This window comes from Oncorhynchus gorbuscha, linkage group LG05, assembly GCF_021184085.1.
Source record: "Oncorhynchus gorbuscha isolate QuinsamMale2020 ecotype Even-year linkage group LG05, OgorEven_v1.0, whole genome shotgun sequence".
Classification (NCBI taxonomy): Eukaryota; Metazoa; Chordata; class Actinopteri; order Salmoniformes; family Salmonidae; genus Oncorhynchus; species Oncorhynchus gorbuscha.
In genome coordinates, this window is record NC_060177.1 from 22,636,556 (window position 1) to 22,663,423 (window position 26,868).

The 26,868-nt window shown below is 44.0% G+C and overlaps 3 protein-coding genes across 3 annotated transcripts in view; 1 reads left to right on the top strand and 2 right to left on the bottom strand.

The window, feature by feature from the left end:
- LOC124035662 (genetic suppressor element 1-like) overlaps positions 1–3,582 on the top strand; it is a 521,622-nt gene extending 518,040 nt beyond the window's left edge. The window contains 2 exon segments of the mRNA XM_046349230.1: positions 604–707; positions 995–3,582. Coding sequence (XP_046205186.1) covers positions 604–707; positions 995–1,135 — 245 coding nt within the window. The 3' untranslated portion in view covers positions 1,136–3,582.
- A 3,271-nt stretch (positions 3,583–6,853) lies between these two features.
- Positions 6,854–13,413, bottom strand: LOC124034844. Its single transcript, XM_046348266.1, has 5 exons — positions 13,310–13,413; positions 8,423–10,937; positions 8,128–8,274; positions 7,804–7,929; positions 6,854–6,907 (listed from the first exon to the last, which is right to left on the bottom strand). The coding sequence occupies exons 1-2, from the start codon at positions 13,411–13,413 to the stop codon at positions 9,413–9,415; spliced, it is 1,629 nt and encodes a 542-aa protein (XP_046204222.1). The 3' UTR covers positions 6,854–6,907; positions 7,804–7,929; positions 8,128–8,274; positions 8,423–9,412.
- Positions 13,414–23,706: 10,293 nt separating this feature from the next.
- gins2 (GINS complex subunit 2) lies at positions 23,707–26,210 on the bottom strand. Its single transcript, XM_046348439.1, has 5 exons — positions 26,001–26,210; positions 25,581–25,695; positions 25,323–25,422; positions 25,063–25,189; positions 23,707–24,779 (listed from the first exon to the last, which is right to left on the bottom strand). The coding sequence occupies exons 1-5, from the start codon at positions 26,088–26,090 to the stop codon at positions 24,648–24,650; spliced, it is 564 nt and encodes a 187-aa protein (XP_046204395.1). The 5' UTR covers positions 26,091–26,210; the 3' UTR covers positions 23,707–24,647.
- Between the last annotated feature and the right edge of the window lie 658 nt (positions 26,211–26,868).

Sequence of the window (26,868 nt, forward strand, 5' to 3'; positions counted from 1 at the left end):
AAAATTCTTGCTTGAGAAGTTGCTATTTCCTAAGAGGCTTTTTGTTGTGGACCATTTTAATTGAAAGCAATCACAATAAGGTACTTAATTGGCTGCATTGGACCTTTAATGACTAATGTCCTTGATTTTGGAATCGTTCATATATGGTTGAAATCTAGAGCCCAATGGACATTTATGACTCTTTGGTTATGAGTAGTTCTAGCGCATTCCCAACACTAGAGGGTGGTATTTATCCTTTTCTACTACTCTCTGTTGGTCCAACAAATAGGATGTAAACAGTCAAACATACATACACACACTATCTGTAATGAGTCTTGTGTAGTGAGTTGTGTGCTGTATGCTGCTTGCCAGTGGCAGTATGGTCTGTTGTAGCTCTAGCTGTGTGCTGTTCTCTGGTTATTGGTACATGGGGAGACAGACAGGCAGGGAGTGTTAGCGTGGATGCTAATGAGACCCCAGGTCACATCCCCTCAGGCTCACTGTTATTCTCTTCTCCTTCCTCTCCCTCTCCTCCTCTGCCTCCCTCCTCTCCTTCTCCTCCTTCTCCACTCCCCCCCCCCCACCTTTTCTTCCCCTGCCTTCGGTCCTCCCTCCCTCCTTCAGAGCAAGGTGTGGAGCGCCAGGTGCTGCAGAGCCAGTGTCGGAGACTGGAGAACCAGCACTACAACCTGAGCCTGACAGCAGAGCAGCTCTCCCACAGCATGGGGGTAAGACCCTGTCTGCTACATCTATCATCACTGAGCTTCCTGCAAATCCTTTGGAGGAAATATAGTGTCTATTTTAATCAGCTATGTTCAATTGTATTCTTCATACTGTAAAATAATATTAAATAATGCCACATAATTCTAAGCAAATGTGTGGGTGAGTCTGTATCATTGTGCTGTGTTTTGTTACTTTCTCTTTATGGTGTTACATTTTTGTTAATATGGTTTTATTGACTCTACTCCCCCCACTCTCTCTCTCTCTCTCTCTCTCCCTTCTTCTCTGTTTAAAGGAGTTGATGTCTCAGAGACAGAAGCTGGCGGTGGAGAGGGAGAAGTTACAGGCCGAGTTGGAGCACTTCAGGAAGTGTCTGACGCTGCCGCAGCCCCACTGGGCCAGGGGAGGGCACTACAAGGGTTACCCCCCCAGGTGACAGCCCCACTGGGGCAGGGGAGGGCACTACAAGGGTTACCCCCCCAGGTGACAGCTCCACTGGGCCAGGGGAGGGCACTACAAGGGTTACCCCCCCCCAGGTGACAGCTCCACAGGAGAGAGGGATGAATTAATGGATTCATTGATAGATGGATGGGGCTGCTGCCAGCCTGCCAGGGACGGTGCCACCAGCCAGTGGTCTGTGATAACCCTGGGGTCAGAGGGAGCAACAGGCACGTCACACACGGGGCAAAGCTCTAGGGCGGCATGGTCAACACACACACACAAACATACAGAGGAACACACTCACACCATTCTCTTCAGCAGGCACCAGTTACTCTCTTACATTGCAGTCCCAGCCCCATCCTGGGCTCCCCTCACTGCCACGCCCACACAGACAATCCTGTAATCGGAGAGCAGCTCAGCCCTGGAATGGGTGTGATCACGTGACAGAGCGCCATCTACCACCAATCCAATGCCCCTACCTCTGGCCAATCGGACAGGACTGAACCTCCCAGCATCTCTCCTGGTGGCAGGTCAGGCCAGCTTTCAAACTTGAAATGCACTTAAAGAGAAAGACCTGAAGAACTACCTGGTGGTACTGTGTTACGACAAAGAACTGTTCAAATTAGGGAAGAACTTACAAAATGCACATTTTGGAATGAATAAAGGAAATGTTTTATTTCGAGATGAGAATAAGAATTTAAAAGGTGCTTCAGCCTTGTATTGTAAATAATATTAAGACTAAAAATAATTTTGTATGTTTTTATTACTTTAATCATTGTTCTTTTAAGAAGAAGAAAATAAGCCTGCCATTTTTTTTATATGTTCATGCTTTTTTGGGTGAAACAGAAAGCTTTGCTTTTAGTGTTTGTTCTGCTGCTGGTCAGAACTGCCCTGTTCAGAGGTGTAGATGGAAGGAGAAAAGGAGAGAGAACATGCTCCTCTTCTCCTCTCCCCCTTTGACCCAGCCATGTGTGCTGCCGTAGCAGCAGCCTGAGCTCCAGCCACAGCCCTCCCTCCCCTGGCCTCCAGGCCCCGTAAGGCTCACTGAGATGGGGGTAAGACCTAACTCCAGGCCCCACAGGCCTCCCAGATCCATGCACTCCATCAGAACACCAGGCCCACAGAGAACCCCTCCTGTCAGGAACAGCGTGTTTTACCACACTCCCTGTGTGAGTAGTTACCCATGGGAAATAGTGAGTGACAGCTACAGTTACAATGTCATCCTTTATTTCTCTCTCTCCTTTTTCCCCCTTCAGCTCCAGTCCAGGGATGGGCGCTGAGTAGAACTGTTAACTGATAACTAGACCCATCTCTCTGGACCTTATCATTAAGCACAAGGGGCACAACACCCATTATGAAGAGACATTCATATCACTAAACCCACAGAGAGGAGGGAACAATGCAGACAATACCACGTCAAGATTATTCTCCTTTGTGTTTGCCATAAAAGGAAATAGTGCCAAAAAGTAGCCCTCCCTCACACAAAATATCATGAGACTTTTAAACCTCCAAATAGAGTAATTAAAATAACTCCCTGAATTGAAATGGCCAACCCACTTCTAAACATATTATATTACTACATTTATCCCACTTATCATAATGTCAAAGCCCTTGCCAACAATTGGTTAATGGACAATTGTTTTTCACTTGAGGGCCCTCAAATCCAAAGTCTATTAAAGGTTCTCTTTTGCCAAGTCTATGAATCATTGCCCTGCCCTGCACTGTGCATCTATAGTGTGTGTTTTCAAGCCTGCAACAGTGTCCACCTCACTGCTGGCCATAGCGGTCTCCTGTGCCTCAGTACCCCTGTTCCCCAGTCTGTCTATTCCCCTACCTTCCTTCTGTGGGAGTGTCTGGCCTTTTAGCCTTGCAGGAGGACCTCCGGCAGCATATATCGCAATGCAGCATGGGTATTGTAGTGCTGTCAGTCAGAGTTGACAAGGCTTTGAGTATGTAGTCCTAAAGGGGTTCTGTTTGAACTCCAGTCTGATGCTGTGGATGTGAGATGACAGGGAGGGGAGGGTGGCTGCAGGTCTGGTCCCTACATCCCTCTTTGTTCCACTCCTGGTGAGCTCTCAGAGAAACACCCAGTTAGGGAGGCGGAACCATGTTTACAGACCAGAGCAGAGCTACGATAGGAGCACCACTTGTCAATCAAACAGCAAGCGCTACCACTGAGTTAAGCAGCCAATGAGTTAGCGGGAGGACGTTAGGCCCTTCCCCAGAGCCTCCTTACTCTACTACGCACGCACACGCAATAGGCCCCTGACTCTATGGAGGATGTCTAGACTCTAGATGCTGTGAAACTCTGATTTTTAAAATGTACTTGTTTGAATTAATTGTAATGTAATATATTATTTGTTGAATGTAGTAATTAGGTATTTATGAATATATTGCTGTAATTTCAGACAAAAAAATAAAAGAAAATATTTCAAAAATGTACTTGAATAGTCAAGTCTTCTCTTGGTACCATGTCTTCCTGCAGGTTCACTGCATCCTTTTTCAGTATCTGAGTCAAATTCTAACTCTGATGTGTGTTTAACAGTGAGACTGCATAGAGATGGGGATTATCATTGAAGTGTTTCTACTACATTGGGTTTACCAGCTGTTTATTATGAGGCAGGCAAAAACGGACAGAAAAGATGTTGTGAAATCATCAAATCACACTTATGTCAAAAGTGAATTATCTGTGATTACTGGACATAATATGTGATGGTTAGAGTATGCATGGCATAGTTATAAAATGACAGTAGATTGTACAGTACTTAACCACAACTGGTAGTATAGGACTCGGGAAGGACGAATCTTACCATTAAATAGCATAGCTTTATACCCTTTTATAAAATGGTTAGTTCTGGCCTGGCATTATGATTCAAACTAAAAGGTGTTTTCCATTCACTCTACATGTCACTGTATTTTAAATCAGTAACTCTTTGTTAATATTAATTATGATTCAAACTAAATTTCACAACAAAGTATTCAGTGATTAAGTTCATTTGAATCTCATCACAGCCTGAAGGGCAGTCATGCAGTCACAGTCAGACAGGTTTCTCTACTCGTCCATCAAACCCTATCTACCCTACAGTATGTGCACAGTGATTTCAATGAAAAACAATGTTCCCATGTTTGCCGAGACTGCATTAATGGTAAACGCTAAATATATCTACTCAATCGGAAATGACCTTTACATTTCAATCGCACTCTATCTTTAGCGCTAGGGATTGAATGGAGCCCTTATATTGGACACAACACATATGTACACAGTAGGCTGGAAGTGGTGTGTTGGATAACCAGTAGGGGGCACTTTTCCCTCTGGTCTAAGGAGTTCCCAATGCCCAGGGCCAGTGACAGGGACATTGCCCTGTGTAAGGTGCAGCCTTTCAGATGGGACGTTAAACGGATGTCCTGACTGTGGTCATTAAAGATCCCATGGTACTTATTGTAACAGTAAGTGATGTAACCCTAGTGTCCTGGCTAACTTATTATACTCCTCAATCCTAATTGGTTCATACTGTGTGTCTACACCATAAAAGCTGGTGTCTGGTGAGAATTCTGGCACAAATGGTTGCATCCATTGTTGTGTACGACTAGAGATTCATCCAGTCATAAGGTCATTTAGCAACATTTGAGTTTGTCTTTTTTGGACATGACATTCTCATTCTGGATTGGATAGATTTGTATAACTCTTATTTCTACTTGTAGGTATTAAACACTACCTCCAACAGAGGACTTGTGGATTGGATAGATTTGTATAACTCTTATTTCTACTTGTAGGTATTAAACACTACCTCCAACAGAGGACTTGTGGATTGGATAGATTTGTATAACTCTTATTTCTACTTGTAGGTATTAAACACTACCTCCAACAGAGGACTTGTGGATTGGATAGATTTGTATAACTCTTATTTCTACTTGTAGGTATTAAACACTACCTCCAACAGAGGACTTGTGGATTGGATAGATTTGTATAACTCTTATTTCTACTTGTAGGTATTAAACACTACCTCCAACAGAGGACTTGTGGATTGGATAGATTTGTATAACTCTTATTTCTACTTGTAGGTATTAAACACTACCTCCAACAGAGGACTTGTGGATTGGATAGATTTGTATAACTCTTATTTCTACTTGTAGGTATTAAACACTACCTCCAACAGAGGACTTGTGGATTGGATAGATTTGTATAACTCTTATTTCTACTTGTAGGTATTAAACACTACCTCCAACAGAGGACTTGTGGATTGGCAGTAAAAATAACACACGGGCTACAATGGAAAACTGTTAGGTGTAGTTGAATTTCTCTGGACCAAGACATACAGCCAAGCAGTCATCAACGTCCACTCTGTGTCTTTTTCTCCACACCCTCTCAAAGGTGCCTCTGGGAATACTATCACTTTCAAAATAAAAGTCCCCAGGGTGTAAACAATAACGGTGCCTCAACATTACAGTAAAATAAAAGTCGTAACAAAAGTAAGGCTAGAGATTTTTATATCAACATAATAAGTCTAGGCTTTAGAGCTTCCATTAGTACATATGTGTTACATCTCTGATTGTTTTGCCTGTCTGCTCTCATCCTTTTGGTTCTCAGCCTCTCTCACTTCCATTCTGAATTGTCTGACCCAACAAGCTGCATTACACACATGCTCTTAAATGCCTCATCATTTTCCACAGGAGGTTTTGTACAGTTGTTCTCTAATTCAACTTCTGGACAAGTCAACAGTTCCATCAAGAGTTTTCTTAATTTACCAGAATGTCCTTGGCCCTGTTAGTTGACTCTTTATCTCACAATGTATGTATATACTTGTTGCCCAAACTCTAGGATCATAATGTGATTGGGCAGTTGTCAGGCCATCCGTATTTACTTTACACCTTGCTGGAACAGAGGTAAATATGGGGAAGACTGCTGTGGAATTGTACACGTTGCTTAATGCTTCTGATCCATGTTGGTGACTCCATTGTTTTGCCTTTTCCAAGAAAACTCTCTGTTAGTGTTTCATTTACATTACATTTACATTTACATTTAAGTCATTTAGCAGACGCTCTTATCCAGAGCGACTTACAAATTGGTGCATTCACCTTATGACATCCAGTGGAACAGTCACTTTACAATAGTGCATCTAAATCTTAAAGGGGGGGGGGGGTGAGAGGGATTACTTATCCTATCCTAGGTATTCCTTAAAGAGGTGGGGTTTCAGGTGTCTCCGGAAGGTGGTGTTTGACTCCCCTGTCCTAGTGTCGTGAGGGAGTTTGTTCCACCATTGGGGGGGCCAGAGCAGCGAACAGTTTTGACTGGGCTGAGCGGGAGCTGTACTTCCTCAGTGGTAGGGAGGCGAGCAGGCCAGAGGTGGATGAACGCAGTGCCCTTGTTTGGGTGTAGGGCCTGATCAGAGCCTGGAGGTACTGAGGTGCCGTTCCCCTCACAGCTCCGTAGGCAAGCACCATGGTCTTGTAGCGGATGCGAGCTTCAACTGGAAGCCAGTGGAGAGAACGGAGGAGCGGGGTGACGTGAGAGAACTTGGGAAGGTTGAACACCAGACGGGCTGCGGCGTTCTGGATGAGTTGAAGGGGTTTAATGGCACAGGCAGGGAGCCCAGCCAACAGCGAGTTGCAGTAATCCAGACGGGAGATGACAAGTGCCTGGATTACGACCTGTGCCGCTTCCTGTGTGAGGCAGGGTCGTACTCTGCGGATGTTGTAGAGCATGAACCTACAGGAACGGGCCACCGCCTTGATGTTGGTTGAGAACGACAGGGTGTTTCCTCCCCATCTAGAAGTAAAACACAGAAGTTGGGCTCTGGATAGTATGTGCCTAGACTGAAGCATTTTGCTGTCTCATTTTGAATGCCATTGTCAACCTGGCTTGGCCTCTTGAAATCCCCCTCCAGAAACTCATAGTCTGTTGACATCACTGTGAGTATTAGAGTGCTGTCTGACCATCTCTAAATAAGAGCTGTACACTTGGTTAAAGCTTACAGTATCAGCGTCAATAAAACTGAAATAGATCAGATCGTCAGTATCCTCTCAACTCTCTAACAAGCTTTTTTAGTTTCTGCATGATTTTTTAGATATTCTCTGATATCCGTATGTGGTACTTTTTAATATATTTTTTAATGTTTAATGTTACCATTGGGTCCCCAGGTAAATGAAATATTTTTAAACCTCAGTGTTGTTTTTTCCTCTTATTCTACCAGTTGAAACAGCAGCTTCGTGAGCTCAGGAACATCTTTGCCATTGAGGCCAATGATGATGGCCACGTCTTTCAGGAGCTCCTTATCTTCCTTCTTAAAGCCTGTATCCTCCAACAACGTCAGTAACCTTTGAACCTGTGTGTCACGTTCTGACCTTAGTTCTTTCGTTATGTCTTTGTTTTAGTATGGTCGGGGAGTGAGCTGGGTGGGTTGTCTATGTTTGTTTTTCTATGATTAGCTAGTTCTGTGTTTGGCCTGGTATGGTTCTCAATCAGAGGCAGCTGTCAATCGTTGTCCCTGATTGAGAACCATATTTAGGGAGCCTGTTTTCTATTGTGTTTCGTGGGTGATTGTTTTCTGTTGTGTGTCTGCACCAGCCAGAACTGTTTTCGGTTGTTTCTCTTTGTTATTTTTGTTATTTCCACGTTCATTTGAATAAATATGGACACATACCACGCTGCACCTTGGTCCTCACCTTCTTCCACCAACAACGGCCGTTACACTGTGACTGGATTTGGTCCAGTGGTCGGCTGTTGTCAGGTAGTGGGACCCACATGGGCACATTGACCAGGAACTTGATATTTTGATCCTGATTCTGCTTCTGGGTTTGTCAGGAGAAACAAACACAAAGCATGTAAGGTTAGAAAATGAAAGTACTTTTGGTTAAAGGTCACTGTTAGAAATTTGCAGTATCCCTTGGAGAGGATATATTTAAGCTGAAGCTCATTGACCTCTAACTGTAATTCATAGATTTGAGCCCAGATGTTGTTCTACTACAATGACACTGTTGTTGGCTCACCTGACTGGAACCCTGGTTGAGCTCGTTCCTTTCATCTTGTCTTCCACCCCTCCCCTGTCCCTCTTCCTACTAGAGGGCCCTAGCTGTGGGGTGTTGTTCGACCTCTTGGCACCAGGGGGGAAACCTTGCAGCTCAGTATTCTCCAAACTGCAGAACAAAACAGGAATAAATCATGCTTTTTTAACAGCTAAGTAAGTTATAACAGTAATAGGAATAGTTACTTGGTTTTCCTCCAAAACTCCCAACAGTAATCATTTTCACCAAATGGTGTCCCCACTATCCCCAATCTCCCTACTGTATTATGTGGTCGCTGGTTTCTGGGTTGTTGACATGAGACTGTCTGGTGGGCGGCTTCACAGTAGAGTCTGAGGGGAGAAACAGGCTATTCAGAGACTTGGGGAGGGAGGTAGAGAGACTCAGATTGAATGTGTAGTGATAAACCATCCTCTTCTCACCTGGTGGTACTTTACAAATTGAGACGTCTACAGATTCATAAGACGCCTTCGCCAAACAGCAGGAGAACTTTTAGGAGTGTGGTCGCCAAACAGCAGGAGAACTTTTAGGAGTGTGGTCGCCAAACAGCAGGAGAACATTTAGGAGCGTGGTCGCCAAACTGCAGGAGAACATTTAGGAGTGTGGTCGCCAAACAGCAGGAGAACTTTTAGGAGTGTGGTCGCCAAACAGCAGGAGAACTTTTAGGAGCGTGGTCGCCAAACAGCAGGAGAACTTTTAGGAGTGTGGTCGCCAAACAGCAGGAGAACTTTTAGGAGTGTGGTCGCCAAACAGCAGGAGAACTTTTAGGAGTGTGGTCGCCAAACAGCAGGAGAACATTGAGGAGCGTGGTACCCAAACAGCAGGATAACTTTTAGGATTGTGGTCGCCAAACAGCAGGAGAACTTTTAGGAGTGTGGTCCCCAAACAGCAGGAGAACATTGAGGAGCGTGGTACCCAAACAGCAGGATAACTTTTAGGATTGTGGTCGCCAAACAGCAGGAGAACTTTTAGGATTGTGGTCGCCAAACAGCAGGAGAACTTTTAGGAGTGTGGTCCCCAAACAGCAGGAGAACATTGAGGAGCGTGGTCCCCAAACAGCAGGATAACTTTTAGGATTGTGGTCGCCAAACAGCAGGAGAACATTTAGGAGCGTGGTCGCCAAACAGCAGGAGAACATTTAGGAGCGTGGTCGCCAAACAGCAGGAGAACATTTAGGAGCGTGGTCACCAAACAGCAGGAGAACATTTAGGAGCGTGGTCACCAAACAGCAGGAGAACATTTAGGAGCGTGGTCACCAAACAGCAGGAGAACATTTAGGAGCGTGGTCGCCAAACAGCAGGAGAACATTGAGGAGCAGGGATCTGGGGTCTTTCTTCTGATCTTTATCATGATCTTTGTCTCTGTTGTCTGTTATTACCCTCCATGATGTCTCAGATAGACCTACTGTTGTTACCTTCAACGATGTCTCAGACAGACCTACTGTTGTTACCCTCCATGATGTCTCAGACAGACCTACTGTTGTTACCCTCCATGATGTCTCAGAGAGACCTACTGTTGTTACCCTCCATGATGTCTCGGACAGACCTACTGTTATTACCCTCCATGATGTCTCGGACAGACCTACTGTTATTACCCTCCATGATGTCTCGGACAGACCTACTGTTATTACCCTCCATGATGTCTCAGACAGACCTACTGTTATTACCCTCCATGATGTCTCGGACAGACCTACTGTTATTACCCTCCATGATGTCTCAGACAGACCTACTGTTATTACCCTCCATGATGTCTCGGACAGACCTACTGTTATTACCCTGCATGATGTCTCGGACAGACCTACTGTTATTACCCTCCATGATGTCTCAGACAGACCTACTGTTATTACCCTCCATGATGTCTCGGACAGATCTACTGTTATTACCCTCCATGATGTCTCAGACAGATCTACTGTTATTACCCTCCATGATGTCTCAGACAGATCTACTGTTATTACCCTCCATGATGTCTCAGACAGACCTACTGTTGTTACCCTCCATGATGTCTCAGACAGATCTACTGTTATTACCCTCCATGATGTCTCGGACAGACCTACTGTTATTACCCTCCATGATGTCTCAGACAGACCTACTGTTATTACCCTCCATGATGTCTGGGACAGACCTACTGTTATTACCCTCCATGATGTCTCAGACAGACCTACTGTTATTACCCTCCATGATGTCTCGGACAGACCTACTGTTATTACCCTCCATGATGTCTCGGACAGACCTACTGTTATTACCCTCCATGATGTCTCAGACAGACCTACTGTTATTACCCTCCATGATGTCTCGGACAGATCTACTGTTATTACCCTCCATGATGTCTCAGACAGATCTACTGTTATTACCCTCCATGATGTCTCAGACAGATCTACTGTTATTACCCTCCATGATGTCTCGGACAGACCTACTGTTATTACCCTCCATGATGTCTCAGACAGATCTACTGTTATTACCCTCCATGATGTCTCAGACAGACCTACTGTTATTACCCTCCATGATGTCTCAGACAGATCTACTGTTATTACCCTCCATGATGTCTCAGACAGATCTACTGTTATTACCCTCCATGATGTCTCGGACAGACCTACTGTTATTACCCTCCATGATGTCTCAGACAGATCTACTGTTATTACCCTCCATGATGTCTCGGACAGATCTACTGTTATTACCCTCCATGATGTCTCAGACAGACCTACTGTTGTTACCCTCCATGATGTCTCAGACAGGCCTACCGTATGAAAGCACAATACAAGACTCAGATGAGGAAAGGATCTGTGTCAAATCAAATGATATGTGCAATACATTTCATAAATCTAAAAACTTTTTTTAGCACTTTCCTGTTACCAAGAATGGATTCTCATTTGATTACTGGCTATTGACATTTGATAAATCCAACCATACTTCATTGAAACTTGAATGTTGATAGAGATTATACTAGAGCTTAGAATAGCATACTACATTTGATGAAGACATCGATCAACGCATTCACTATTTCCTTGTTTCTTAGTGAAACTAAATGATTCAGATGAAGGTTTTTCCTAATGCCTCTAAAGACGGAGATGAGATTAGGCCTGTCTAAAAAACACATTATCTGTTGATGTTCTCAGCAATCTACCCCAGTAGTTTCCCTGTGGGACTTGTGTTGTGTTGCAGGTCACCAACATTCCTCCACCATGTTGAATATTTCATTAGAGACCCATCTTCCTTTTCGGATATGTTCGCAAGAAAACACCTGCATCACTGCTGTGGTTTGTTATTTACTGTACAACATGCGGAAGTATTGTTGTGAGCACATTTTGGATAACTAGGACTGTAAGTACAAAAAAGGTGTCTTCTTGTTTCAAACATACACATCACACCAGTTTTAAAGGGATTTTTTCCTCAGAATACATTATTTTGGAACCTTGTTTGTAGTCGATTCAACAAGGCAGTGTTTGGATATTCCCTTAGATACTTAGTCTTGTACTGTATTTAGTTTTGTTATTATTACCGTTAACACTTATGCCTCTGTAGTAACACTATCATTTTATTAACATGTTGTTACATATTGCATTTTCCCGATTGCATAGCAATGTAGTTGAGTTGATCATGTACAGTAAAGGTCATTTAAAGGCAATTTACACTTGAGCCTTGTACTGAATCCCCACCCTCGTCCTTTAGTGTCAGTAGAATTACATAAACAAAAATACTTTGTGTTGTGTGTATTTACGCTGCTAAGTTGTCATATAGGCCTATATTCCCTGTTTCTGATAGTCAATCCTGTCAATGTATACAAATACGTAAATATACAATCAAACCTGAAACGAAGTCTGACACACTAATCGTCTTCTGATCACTCCACTGTCTTTACATGACTTTGTTATTCCATGCTTCAGGGAGTGGTCCTTTGAGGCAGAAGCTCTGTATGTGAGCTGTTGAAGGTTCCTCTTTATGAAGCCCAGAATAGGATGTGGCCTCTACATATCGTGCTCCTTTTGTAATAGGTGGAGGGAAGCATCTAAGAGGGAGAGGCATACTATATAACCTTCCCAACAGTCATCTCATCTTCACTTTTGGAAAACAGGATTTAGCAAGTTGGTGGCCATAAACTTTGACACACACACACTCACACACACACACACACACACAATAATATGTCATCACACAGTAGCCTGTATGTGTGTAACTGTAGTACATGCATTTGTGGGAAAAATTACAGTACAGCTTGACTGCTTTTTGAATGAATAAATGTTGTTTTAATGAGGCAGTAGTGTAGGCTCACAGATATCTCTATAGACAGGTTTGTCACACCCTGATCGCCCATCTTCCTCATTATCCCTAGTGTATTTATACCTGTGTTCTCTATTTGTCTGTTGCCAGTTTGTCTTGTCAAGCTTACCAGCGTGTTTTTCAGTGCTCCTGGTTTCCTAGTCTCTGTTTTTCTAGCCCTCCCGGTTCTGACCAGTTCTACCTGCCCTGACGCTGAGCCCGGCTGCCTGATCATTCAGCCTGCTCTGACACTAAGCCCGGCTGCCTGATCATTCAGCCTGCTCTGACCCTAAGCCCGGCTGCCTGATCATTCAGCCTGCTCTGACGCTGAGCCCGCCTGCCTGATCATTCAGCCTGCTCTGACACTGAACCCGGCTGCCTGATCATTCAGCCTGCTCTGACACTAAGCCCGGCTGCCTGATCATTCAGCCTGCTCTGACACTAAGCCCGGCTGCCTGATCATTCAGCTTGCTCTGACACTAAGCCCGGCTGCCTGATCATTCAGCCTGCTCTGACACTAAGCCCGGCTGCCTGATCATTCAGCCTGCTGTGACGCTGAGCCCGGCTGCCTGATCATTCAGCTTGCTCTGACGCTGAGCCCGACTGCCTGATCATTCAGCCTGCTCTGACGCTGAGCCCGTCTGCCTGATCATTCAGCCTGCTCTGACGCTGAGCCCGGCTGCCTGATCATTCAGCCTGCTCTGACGCTGAGCCCGTCTGCCTGATCATTCAGCCTGCTCTGACGCTGAGCCCGGCTGCCTGATCATTCAGCCTGCTCTGACGCTGAGCCCGCCTGCCTGATCATTCAGCCTGCTCTGACGCTGAGCCCGGCTGCCTGATCATTCTGCCTGCGCTGACACTGAGCCCGCCGGCCTGACCATTCTGCCTGCGCTGACACTGAGCCCGGCTGCCTGATCATTCTGCCTGCGCTGACACTGAGCCCGCCTGCCTGACCATTCTGCCTGCTCTGACACTGAGCCCGTCTGCCTGACCCCGACATGCCAATTGCCTGCCCCTTGTATTTCAAGAAATATCAGAGACTCGAACCATCTCCCCGTGTCTGCATCTGGGTCTCACCCTGTGTTGTTATTAGCTGACAACGTCACGAAAACAATGTGCACGCTTCAATGGGGCAGAAGTCCATGTGTTGTTGCCTAATAGCTAGCAATAATGACAATAAGCTGCCTTGTGGGGAATCGTAGGTGTCTCGTTTCAGCTAGTTTTAACTTGTTCTTGATACCAAGTCTTGTTTTTTAGGCGTTTTGACTGTTGCCACATCTTTGCCATTGTGGCAACAACTGTAAAGATGTATTTGAGAGACAACAAGTGCTCATTGTGTAAGGTATTTATGTTTTCAATAAACATTGGAGATGAAATAGAGTTTACATGCTGTCAACAATCTTAGCCAGCCCCATTGGTCAAAATGATCCAAGATTAGACCAGAAATAGATCCCACTTGTGACCAATGTAAGCAGGCTCCTGATACTTTATTACACACGTTTTGGACATGGCCGAAATTGACAGATTTCTGGATATCAATTTTTGAAACCTTTTCTAAGATACTGGAGAGACTTATAGAACCTTCTGCCTTTACTGCATAATAAGAGTAGCACCACAGGAGGCCCCTCAACAGTTCTATGGAGTGGCACCACAGGAGGCCCCTCAACAGTTCTATGGAGTGGCACCACAGGAGGCCCCTCAACAGTTCTATGGAGTGGCACCACAGTAGACCCCTCTAAACAGTTCTATGGAGTGGCACCACAGGAGGCCCCTCAACAGTTCTATGGAGTGGCACCACAGTAGACCCCTCTAAACAGTTCTATGGAGTGGCACCACAGGAGGCCCCTCAACAGTTCTATGGAGTGGCACCACAGGAGGCCCCTCAACAGTTCTATGGAGTGGCACCACAAAGGCCCCTCTAAACAGTTCTATGGAGTGGCACCACAAAGGCCCCTCTAAACAGTTCTATGGAGTGGCACCACAGTAGACCCCTCTAAACAGTTCTATGGAGTGGCACCACAAAGGCCCCTCTAAACAGTTCTATGGAGTGGCACCACAGTAGACCCCTCTAAACAGTTCTATGGAGTGGCACCACAAAGGCCCCTCTAAACAGTTCTATGGAGTGGCACCACAGTAGACCCCTCTAAACAGTTCTATGGAGTGGCACCACAGTAGACCCCTCTAAACAGTTCTATGGAGTGGCACCACAGTAGACCCCTCTAAACAGTTCTATGGAGTGGCACCACAGTAGATCCCTCTAAACAGTTCTATGGAGTGGCACCACAGTAGACCCCTCTAAACAGTTCTATGGAGTGGCACCACAAAGGCCCCTCTAAACAGTTCTATGGAGTGGCACCACAGGAGGCCCCTCTAAACAGTTCTATGGAGTGGCACCACAGTAGACCCCTCTAAACAGTTATATGGAGTGGCACCACAGGAGGCCCCTCTAAACAGTTCTATGGAGTGGCACCACAGTAGACCTCTCTAAACAGTTCTATGGAGTGGCACCACAGGAGGCCCCTCTAAACAGTTCTATGGAGTGGAACCACAGTAGACCCCTCTAAACAGTTATATGGAGTGGCACCACAGGAGGCCCCTCTAAACAGTTATATGGAGTGGCACCACAGGAGGCCCCTCTAAACAGTTATATGGAGTGGCACCACAGGAGGCCCCTCTAAACAGTTCTATGGAGTGGCACCACAGTAGACCCCTATAAACAGTTCTATGGAGTGGCACCACAGTAGACCCCTCTAAACAGTTCTATGGAGTGGCACCACAGTAGACCCCTATAAACAGTTCTATGGAGTGGCACCACAGTAGACCCCTCTAAACAGTTCTATGGAGTGGCACCACAGTAGACCCCTCTAAACAGTTCTATGGAGTGGCACCACAGGAGGCCCCTCTAAACAGTTCTATGGAGTGGCACCACAGGAGGCCCCTCTAAACAGTTCTATGGAGTGGCACCACAGTAGACCCCTCTGCCCTTCCAGACTCCCTCTGCCTACCCAAGGACGCCAGAGGACAAAAATCCGTTAACCACCTAACTGAGGATCTCAATTTAACCTTGCGCAATACCCTAGATGCAGTTGCACCCCTAAAAACTAAAAAAATGTCTCATAAGAAACTAGCTCCATGGTACACAGAAAATACCCGAGCTCTGAAGCAAGCTTCCAGAAAATTGGAACGGAAATGGCGCCACACCAAACTGGAAGTCTTCCGACTAGCTTGGAAGGATGGTACCGTGCAGTACCGAAGAGCCCTTACTGCTGCTCGATCGTCCTATTTTTCTAACTTAATTGAGGAAAATAAGAACAATCCGAAATTCCTTTTTGATACTGTGGCAAAGCTAACTAAAAAGCAGCATTCCCCAAGAGAGGATGACTTGCACTTTAGCAGTGATAAATTCATGAACTTCTTTGAGGAAAAGATTATGATTATTAGAAAGCAAATTACGGACTCCTCTTTAAACCTGCGTATTCCTCCAAACCTCAGTTGTCCTGAGTCTGCACAACTCTGCCAGGACCTAGGATCAAGAGAGACGCTCAAGTGTTTTAGTACTATATCTCTTGACACAATGATGAAAATAATCATGGCCTCTAAACCTTCAAGCTGTATACTGGACCCTATTCCAACTAAACTACTGAAAGAGCTGCTTCCTGTGCTTGGCCCTCCTATGTTGAACATAATAAACGGCTCTCTATCCACTGGATGTGTACCAAACTCACTAAAAGTGGCAGTAATAAAGCCTCTCTTGAAAAAGCCAAACCTTGACCCAGAAAATATAAAAAACTATCGGCCTATATCAAATCTTCCATTCCTCTCAAAGATTTTAGAGAAGGCTGTTGCGCAGCAACTCACTGCCTTCCTGAAGACAAACAATGTATACGAAATGCTTCAGTCTGGTTTTAGACCCCATCATAGCACTGAGACGGCACTTGTGAAGGTGGTAAATGACATTTTGATGGCATCGGACCGAGGCTCTGCATCTGTCCTCGTGCTCCTAGACCTTAGTGCTGCTTTTGATACCATCGATCACCACATTCTTTTGGAGAGATTGGAAACCCAAATTGGTCTACACGGACATGTTCTGGCCTGGTTTAGGTCTTATCTGTCGGAAAGATATCAGTTTGTCTCTGTGAATGGTTTGTCCTCTGACAAATCAACTGTACATTTCGGTGTTCCTCAAGGTTCTGTTTTAGGACCACTATTGTTTTCACTATATATTTTACCTCTTGGGGATGTTATTCGAAAACATAATGTAAACTTTCACTGCTATGCGGATGACACACAGCTGTACATTTCAATGAAACACGGTGAAGCACCAAAATTGCCCTCGCTAGAAGCATGTGTTTCAGACATAAGGAAGTGGATGGCTGCAAACTTTCTACTATTAAACTCGGACAAAACAGAGATGCTTGTTCTAGGTCCCAAGAAACAAAGAGATCTTCTGTTGAATCTGACAATTAATCTTAATGGTTGTACAGTCGTCTCAAATAAAACTGTGAAGGACCTCGGCGTTACTCTGGACCCTGATCTCTCTTTTGAAGAACATATCAAGACCATTTCGAGGACAGCTTTTTTCCATCTACGTAACATTGCAAAAATCAGAAACTTTCTGTCCAAAAATGATGCAGAAAAATTAATCCATGCTTTTGTCACTTCTAGGTTAGACTACTGCAATGCTCTATTTTCCGGCTACCCGGATAAAGCACTAAATAAACTTCAGTTAGTGCTAAATACGGCTGCTAGAATCCTGACTAGAACCAAAAAATTTGATCATATTACTCCAGTGCTAGCCTCTCTACACTGGCTTCCTGTCAAAGCAAGGGCTGATTTCAAGGTTTTACTGCTAACCTACAAAGCATTACATGGGCTTGCTCCTACCTACCTCTCTGATTTGGTCCTGCCGTACATACCTATACGTACGCTACGGTCACAAGACGCAGGCCTCCTAATTGTCCCTAGAATTTCTAAGCAAACAGCTGGAGGCACGGCTTTCTCCTATAGAGCTCCATTTTTATGGAACGGTCTGCCTACCCATGTCAGAGACGCAAACTCGGTCTCAACCTTTAAGTCTTTACTGAAGACTCATCTCTTCAGTGGGTCATATGATTGAGTGTAGTCTGGCCCAGGAGTGGGAAGGTGAACGGAAAGGCTCTGGAGCAACGAACCGCCCTTGCTGTCTCTGCCTGGCCGGTTCCCCTTTTTCCACTGGGATTCTCTGCCTCTAACCCTGTTACGGGGCTGTGTCACTGGCTTGCTGGGGCTCTCTCGTGCCGTCCCTGGGGGGTGCGTCACCTGGGTGGGTTGATTCACTGTTGTGGTCGGCCTGTCTGGGTTTCCCCCCCTTTGGGTTGTACCGTGTCGGAGATCTTTGTGGGCTATACTCGGCCTTGTCTCAGGATGGTAAGTTGGTGGTTGTAGATTTCCCTCTAGTGGTGTGGGGGCTGTGCTTTGGCAAAGTGGGTGGGGTTATATCCTTCCTGTTTGGCCCTGTCCGGGGTGTCCTCGGATGGGGCCACAGTGTCTCCTGACCCCTCCTGTCTCAGCCTCCAGTATTTATGCTGCAGTAGTTTATGTGTCGGGGGCTAGGGTCAGTTTGTTTATCTGGAGTACTTCTCCTGTCCTATTCGGTGTCCTGTGTAAATCTAAGTGTGCGTTCTCTAATTCTCTCCTTCTCTCCTTCTTTCTCTCTCTCGGAGGACCTGAGCCCTAGAACCATGCCCCAGGACTACCTGACATGATGACTCCTTGCTGTCCCCAGTCCACCTGGCCATGCTGCTGCTCCAGTTTCAACTGGCCTGGGCCCTAGGACCATGTCCCAGGACTACCTGACATGAGGACTCCTTGCTGTCCCCAGTCCACCTGGCCATGCTCCTGCTCCAGTTTCAACTGACCTGAGCCCTAGGACCGTGCCCCAGGACTACCTGACATGATGGCTCCTTGCTGTCCCCAGTCCACCTGACTGTGCTGCTGCTCCAGTTTCAACTGTTCTGCCTTATTATTATTTGACCATGCTGGTCATTTATGAACATTTGAACATCTTGGTCATTTTCTGTTATAATCTCTACCCGGCACAGCCAGAAGAGGACTGGCCACCCCACATAGCCCGGTTCCTCTCTAGGTTTCTTCCTAGGTTTTGGCCTTTCTAGGGAGTTTTTCCTAGCCACCGTGCTTTTACACCTGCATTGTTTGCTGTTTGGGGTTTTAGGCTGGGTTTCTGTACAGCACTTTGAGATATCAGCTGATGTACGAAGGGCTATATAAATAAATTTGATTTGATTTGATTTAAACAGTTCTATGGAGTGGCACCACAGTAGACCCCTCTAAACAGTTCTATGGAGTGGCACCACAGTAGACCCCTCTAAACAGTTCTATGGAGTGGAGTGGCACCACAGTAGACCCCTCTAAACAGTTCTATGGAGTGGCACCACAGTAGACCCCTCTAAACAGTTCTATGGAGTGGCACCACAGTAGACCCCTCTAAACAGTTCTATGGAGTGGCACCACAGTAGACCCCTCTAAACAGTTCTATGGGCAACATGCTGGCATATACTACTCTTCTAGCTCTTACTCTCTTACTTTAACAATTTGATAAAGGAAGTTATGCAACATCTCAAGCTAGAGAAAATACACTACTCCGTTATGGGATCTGCAATGACATTTTATAATATCTGTCAAACCGTCCTATCGTTTGGAGAAGACATGGACCAGCTAACTCCATAAACCAAACCAAATTAGAATTTGTTTTATTATTTAACTTTTTGTTTTACATATCTTTGTATTTTTGTACTATTCGTTAATATTATTCATTGTATATCATGCCTGCTTCCAGTCTAGTTTTGGGGTGGGGCTCTAATACATGGGGGGGGGGGTTGATTTGGTAGGGGATCCGTGTGTGTTCTGCCCTCTACCTGTCTGTCCATTATCTGAATAATCATTACAAAATGCCAAATAACTTTTGGTTGTGTTGCTACAGAACCCGTCTATACTATCCTGAACGGAGGCGTCATCAGTTTCAGAACATTCAGGGCTCAGCCCTGAAAACCTGGGGCTGACTCGCCGCGAGGGGGAAGGGTGCAATAATATGACCTATAATAAAGCATTGCATGTACTACGCCACCTTTTTTATACATGAGGGGAGGTTATCACATCTAGCCATAATGGTCCTGGAAGCGTAGCCAGAATGGTCTCTTCCGGGATGGTCCCGGATGCATAGGATGCATACGCACTTAAATATGAACCTCTACACAGGCTATAATGTGACAAGATATACATTCATTCATATTTAATATGATTAATTCAACCTGAACAACAGTAGTCATTGCGTGGGTTAACCAGAGATGAAAGAAGAAGGACTTCTCTATGGGTGGATGACATTTCTCAAGTCGGCTGAGGTGTGATTCTTCACTCTATCGTTTCTTCGGAACTGTGTAACATGCAGCAGGGTTGACCACTCCTATAATCATTTCTTAGGAACTGTGCAACATGCAGCAGGGTTGACCACTCCTATAATCATTTCTTAGGAACTGTGCAACATGCAGCAGGGTTGACCACTCCTATAATCATTTCTTAGGAACTGTGTAACATGCAGCAGGGTTGACCACTCCTATAATCATTTCTTAGGAACTGTGTAACATGCAGCAGGGTTGACCACTCCTATAATCATTTCTTAGGAACTGTGTAACATGCAGCAGGGTTGACCACTCCTATAATCATTTCTTAGGAACTGTGTAACATGCAGCAGGGTTGACCACTCCTATAATCATTTCTTAGGAACTGTGTAACATGCAGCAGGGTTGACCACTCCTATAATCATTTCTTAGGAACTGTGTAACATGCAGCAGGGTTGACCACTCCTATAATAATTTCTTAGGAACTGTGTAACATGCAGCAGGGTTGACCACTCCTATAATCATTTCTTAGGAACTGTGCAACATGCAGCAGGGTTGACCACTCCTATAATCATTTCTTAGGAACTGTGCAACATGCAGCAGGGTTGACCACTCCTATAATCATTTCTTAGGAACTGTGTAACATGCAGCAGGGTTGACCACTCCTATAATAATTTCTTAGGAACTGTGTAACATGCAGCAGGGTTGACCACTCCTATAATCATTTCTTAGGAACTGTGTAACATGCAGCAGGGTTGACCACTCCTATAATAATTTCTTAGGAACTGTGTAACATGCAGCAGGGTTGACCACTCCTATAATCATTTCTTAGGAACTGTGCAACATGCAGCAGGGTTGACCACTCCTATAATCATTTCTTAGGAACTGTGTAACATGCAGCAGGGTTGACCACTCCTATAATCATTTCTTAGGAACTGTGTAACATGCAGCAGGGTTGACCACTCCTATAATCATTTCTTAGGAACTGTGCAACATGCAGCAGGATTGACCACTCCTATAATAATTTCTTAGGAACTGTGCAACATGCAGCAGGGTTGACCACTCCTATAATCATTTCTTAGGAACTGTGTAACATGCAGCAGGGTTGACCACTCCTATAATCATTTCTTAGGAACTGTGCAACATGCAGCAGGGTTGACCACTCCTATAATCATTTCTTAGGAACTGTGTAACATGCAGCAGGGTTGACCACTCCTATAATCATTTCTTAGGAACTGTGTAACATGCAGCAGGGTTGACCACTCCTATAATCATTTCTTAGGAACTGTGTAACATGCAGCAGGGTTGACCACTCCTATAATCATTTCTTAGGAACTGTGTAACATGCAGCAGGGTTGACCACTCCTATAATCATTTCTTAGGAACTGTGTAACATGCAGCAGGGTTGACCACTCCTATAATCATTTCTTAGGAACTGTGTAACATGCAGCAGGGTTGACCACTCCTATAATCATTTCTTAGGAACTGTGTAACATGCAGCAGGGTTGACCACTCCTATAATCATTTCTTAGGAACTGTGTAACATGCAGCAGGGTTGACCACTCCTATAATCATTTCTTAGGAACTGTGTAACATGCAGCAGGGTTGACCACTCCTATAATCATTTCTTAGGAACTGTGTAACATGCAGCAGGGTTGACCACTCCTATAATCATTTCTTAGGAACTGTGTAACATGCAGCAGGGTTGACCACTCCTATAATCATTTCTTAGGAACTGTGTAACATGCAGCAGGGTTGACCACTCCTATAATCATTTCTTAGGAACTGTGCAACATGCAGCAGGGTTGACCACTCCCACATGGAAAGCACTTCCTGAGGTGTAACTTCTATTCTATCAGTAAATAGAAAGGCTACACAACATTGTTAATAATAAAACCTGTATGATTGTATTCCACGGTCTTACCAGGGAGGAAGACTCATACTAGTTATCTGTAGTTGGACAGGTGTGTTGTTCTTACTAGCGCTATGTAGGGCTGTAATTCTCCTGCAGCAAACCATATTCTTGTGAGGACATTATTACATGAAATCAAGTCAGTTTACACCAACAACACTGCAACACTAGACATTTTATGAAGAATGCATACGCTGAGGCAAAGTTCTGTGCATAGTTATTTGGACATAGACTGAAGCTAAAACTTTTCATTTGGCTCTATACTCCAACATTTTGGATTTGAGATCAAATGTTTTCTATGAGGTGACAGTACAGAATGTCACCTTCTATTTGAGGGTATTTTCATACATATCTGTTTTATCGTTTATAAATGAAAGCACTTTATGTATCTAGTCCCCCAATTTGAAAACGTCATAAGTATTCTGAGAAATTCACTTATAGTGTATTCAATTTAGTCAAGTTAAGTATTTGGTCCCATATTCCTAGCACGCAATGACTATATCAAGCTTGTGACTCTACAAACTTGTTTCAGTTTTCCCCTGACATTCAAAAGAGAGTATCTCTGGTCGTCCCTATTGCCTCTGATCTGGCAGACTCACTAAACACAAATGCGTCGTTTGTAAATGATGTCTGTGTTGGAGTGTGCCCCTGGTTATCCATAAATAAATCAAAACAAATTGTGCCATCTAGTTTGTTTAATATAGGGAATTTTAAATGATTTATACTTCTACTTTCAATACTTAAGTATATTTTAGCAAATACATTTTCTTTTGATACTTAAGTATATTTAAATACAAAACACTTTTAGACTTCTACTCAAGTAGCATTTTATTGGGTGACTTTCACTTTTACTTGAGTAATTTTTAAAAACGTTTACTTACTGACTGCGACATCATGTCAAAGGAGCGGTCCTTAGTAATATATGTGGGTACATGGACTGCTTCATGGCACAGACATGGCAAAGCAATCACTGAATTTATCTCCAGTAGGCAGATATAATATACTATATATACTATATATATATAAATATACTGAACAAAAATGTTACGCAACATGCAACAACTTCACAGTTTTTACAGAGTTACAGTTCATATAAGGAGATAAGTCATATTGAAACATATAAATTAGGCCCTAATCTATGGATTTCACATGATTGGGTAGGGGTGCAGCCATGGCATAGGCCCACCCACTTGGCAGCCAGGCCCAGCCAACCAGAATGATTTTTTTTCCACACATAGGGGCTTTATTACAGACAGAAATACTTACTTCCCTATTTTATTTCTTTCTATCTGTTTTACTATACTGTTGTTGTGTGCTAGATCTTATGGGTTGAAAAGTGTTTTTTTTCCTCAGACATAAACAACTCCAGGTGAAAGCTTAAGGTCATAGCTAGATTAATAACATTTTGTTAAGATTCATGACTACAGCCATAGCGAAACAGTGCAAATTGGCTGTCAGCTCAACTTTAATAAACTTAACTGGAAAAGCTGATATGCTTCAGTTTTCTGCCAGATGACTAGTTTCACATTTTGTTTCCAGCAATTACAAGGTAAAATAGATCTAAAACAATTGTAATTCTAACTACAGTCCCTTTATCCAAACGGCTTACTCATTTAGTTTGCTCTTATCAATCTGGAAATTGCAGTGCATGGAGGATGGTATTATTTCTATTGGAAACCCACAGGTTGCTCGGTCTTATTAGTTTTATCATGCGTAATGGGGGTAGAATTATGAGGGTATTAAGTTCAAAAACAGTGTAGAATACAACACATCTGTAGACACACCTCCATTTCTTTAATCGCCACCCCAAACCAATAGCGGTATGAGTAGCATGCTATTCTCAAGCTTAAATTCAAGGTGAGAATACACATGAAGAGTGTACATGGCCAACTGTCTTATGTATCCAGAGGGGCAGACATGTAGAAATCAGGGTTATGAGGTGTCCCCTGGCCTAACATAAGGGGATGTACTTTGTCACAACACACACTTAAACAAAAATATAGATATTTTAATTACACATACTGAAACATTACATGTTATAACATGTTTCGCATGTTGCTTCTTTGATTTCCCAATGTAGGCCTGCAGCCCTCCATCCATAACATCATGTTGTTCTTCGTTCTTCTTCCTCGAACTAGATTTACCGGTCTAGTCACATTCATACAAGGCTAGAAACCTGTTACACAAGGTATCTATCGCTAAACCATCACTGCTACCTCTATTAAGCATGACATTTACACTAATATTTGAAAAGGCATCAACCCAGATTTTAGGGAGGAAAAGTCCAACCAGACATGTATCAGCCAGACCAACACAGAGTGTTTCCTCCAGGGAGTCCATGACCTGCTGAAGAGGACTGCCGAAGCTTCAACTACAAACAAATCCAAAGAGATAACACATCGCACTAAGGAATCAGATAGTTGGGGCATGACAACTTCAGATAAGTGCTGCCACTTCATAAGATCTGCTGGTCAGCTGTCTTCACTAGGACCAGACTTAGGGCCCTACAAATTTGTTTTACTTTTTGCGTGAGTCAATTAGATTTTTTTCTACATTTCCATTTGGTTTTCATGCAAAAAAAACAACACTTTTTTAAATAGAAAAGTCCACAAGAATGATTAAACCACATCAGAAATGTACTCTTCAGAAAGTAGCAGGAAATACAAATCACTGATGCATTCTGTTCATGCCTTATGATAAACTTGGGCTAATTAATGTTCAATAAGATTCCCTACTAAGTTCAATGCATTTTAAAATTTTGTTGAATTCTGATTTAATGTCTGGATTCCATGATTCTGTCCACGTTCTCCGTATTACAGATTAGATTTTACTTTGCAGCTGGTGCAAATGCTTAGTAAAGCTGGGCCTAAGTCTGCTCCATCTTGCTTAGGAGAAGGAGAGGCTGCGGCGCAGGTCCGTAAATACAGATCATTGGTGGTCCTGGGCTTTGCCCCCACTGGAGCCGGGCTGCAAGTTGGAGCGTAGCTTATACATGCAGTTGAGAGTGTCCAGCAGGAACGACCGTGTCGTGTTAATCTCCATCAGAGTTAGGTTGTCCAGCTGGAGAGGGAAAGATGGAGAGGGAGATGAAAAGAGAGGAGAATGTAAATAAGGGAAGAAATCATGTTTCTACACAAAGTTCATAGACAGATGCATCTACTTCTATCATCTTATTAATGCCACGTTTATCTTGCTGCCTTGTTGACAATTTGACCCGGTGACGCTGACTACTGTTCCATTTGAGCAGGGAGGTCTGCCCTTTTCGTTTTTTTCCGGTCAAATGACCGGCCATAACCCGGTGCCCCCCGGTTACAATCGAACTTCCTCAGTGATTGATTGATACCTTGGCGTGTGCTTCCTGCTGGCTGATGAAGCTGTCAGCGGAGAGGCGGAGCTTGGCGATGCGCGTGTCCCAGATGTCCTTCACCAGTGTACGGATCTCATCCGCTTTGGGAATGTTATCAGATGCACTGCAGAAAAACAGGGATATATGCCAACAGCTTGAACACACCTTCCAATTCGAGAAATTATACATCAATAGCTATATCCAAACTAAGACAATATATCCAAGCTTAAAGTTAGGAAGTATAGGATGATACTGACTGGTTGAGTAGCAGCTTGGTCAGCTCCATGTAGAATGGACTGGGGACAGGGGTGAATGTGTCTTCCTTCCTCTCTAGCTCTCTGATCTCCTCCAGTTTCTCTGTACACAGATGAAAAAGGAAAGAAGTTCAGCTCTGACAATGGTTTACGTAGAGGCACCATCTTTGTAGACAATATATTAACATGCATCATTTATACATATTGATATTTAACCAGGATTGTGATAAACGCTCAGAGACACCCGTATCCTTAACTTACCTACATCCATCCACTCTGGTGGCACTATCCTGCATTTCTGCCTCTGTTTCAGATTGAGGGCCAGCCACACAGGCACGTCGACAGGTAGCCCTGGGTTAAAAGGACCCAGATCACCCTGGAGACAGAAATCCACTTCTGAGTCATACAGAATGTAAACAAACTTACAGTGACATTAACGCGTTAGCTAGTTAGCCATGTGCCATCCCCATAGATCTGGCATAAAAACATGGGAGTCTGGAGTGTAGCTAGCTAGTTAGATGGCTAGTAAATTACTGTGGGCTGTATTAATTTGGCTAGCTAGTCGTTATGAATTAGCTAGTTATTAAACAACATCCGTGATCAGGCCAGAAAAATAGCCAGGCTAACGTCGCAACTAAACAAGAAACTGGTTAGCTATGCTAAAGACGTTAACCAACTCACCCCGATCAAGTAGATTTTGTCAAGACTGAAATTGGGGATTATCTTCACTACCTCCTTCTCGGCAAGGAATTCGACCTCAGAAGGGTCCATTATAACCGTACTTTTATCGTTTTACGTGTAACGTTATCTCCGCAGGAACAGTGCCTATCGACGCTTTCGCAAGTTCCCGCGAAATATTCAGAGTAGTGTCACAGCAAACACGGAAGTCCCGCCTCCTCTCCAAATCAGTCAATTGCATACAATCGTCACTGGGTAGCAGTATTTACCCACACTAGAGGCACAGACGCACAACATTTTTTATTTATTTTATTTATTTATTTCACCTTATATTTAGGTAGGCAAGTTGAGAACAAGTTCTCATTTACAATTGCGACCTGGCCAAGATAAAGCAAAGCAGTTCGACAAATACAACGACACAGAGTTACACATGGAGTAAAACAAACATACAGTCAATAATACAGTATAAACAAGTCTATATACAATGTGAGCAAATGAGGTGAGATGGGAGGTAAAGGCAAAAAGGGCCATGGTGGCAAAGTAAATACAATATAGCAAGTAAAACACTGGAATGGTAGTTTTGCAATGGAAGAATGTGCAAAGTAGAAATAAAAATAATGGGGTGCAAAGGAGCAAAATAAATAAATAAATAAAATACAGTTGGGAAAGAGGTAGTTATCTGTGAGCTGCTCTGACAGTTGGTGCTTGAAGCTAGTGAGGGAGATAAGTGTTTCCAGTTTCAGAGATTTTTGTAGTTCGTTCCAGTCATTGGCAGCAGAGAACTGGAAGGAGAGGCGGCCAAAGAAAGAATTGGTTTTGGGGGTGACTAGAGAGATATACCTGCTGGAACTTGTGCTACGGGTGGGAGATG

Bases quoted from the DNA above. Each gene is read 5' to 3' on its own strand.
- LOC124034844 (XM_046348266.1), bottom strand. From the start codon at position 13,413: ATGTCGGGGTCAGGCAGACGGGCTCAGTGTCAGAGCAGGCAGAATGGT. The intron at 10,938-13,309 runs GTCAGCGCAGGC...GATTTGACACAG, and splicing joins ATCAGGCAGCCGGGCTCAGT to ATCCTTTCCTCATCTGAGTC.
- gins2 (XM_046348439.1), bottom strand. From the start codon at position 26,090: ATGGACCCTTCTGAGGTCGAATTCCTTGCCGAGAAGGAGGTAGTGAAG. The intron at 25,423-25,580 runs GTAAGTTAAGGA...ATCTGTGTACAG, and splicing joins ACCAGAGTGGATGGATGTAG to AGAAACTGGAGGAGATCAGA. The intron at 24,780-25,062 runs GTATCAATCAAT...TTCCCTCTCCAG, and splicing joins AGCAGGAAGCACACGCCAAG to CTGGACAACCTAACTCTGAT.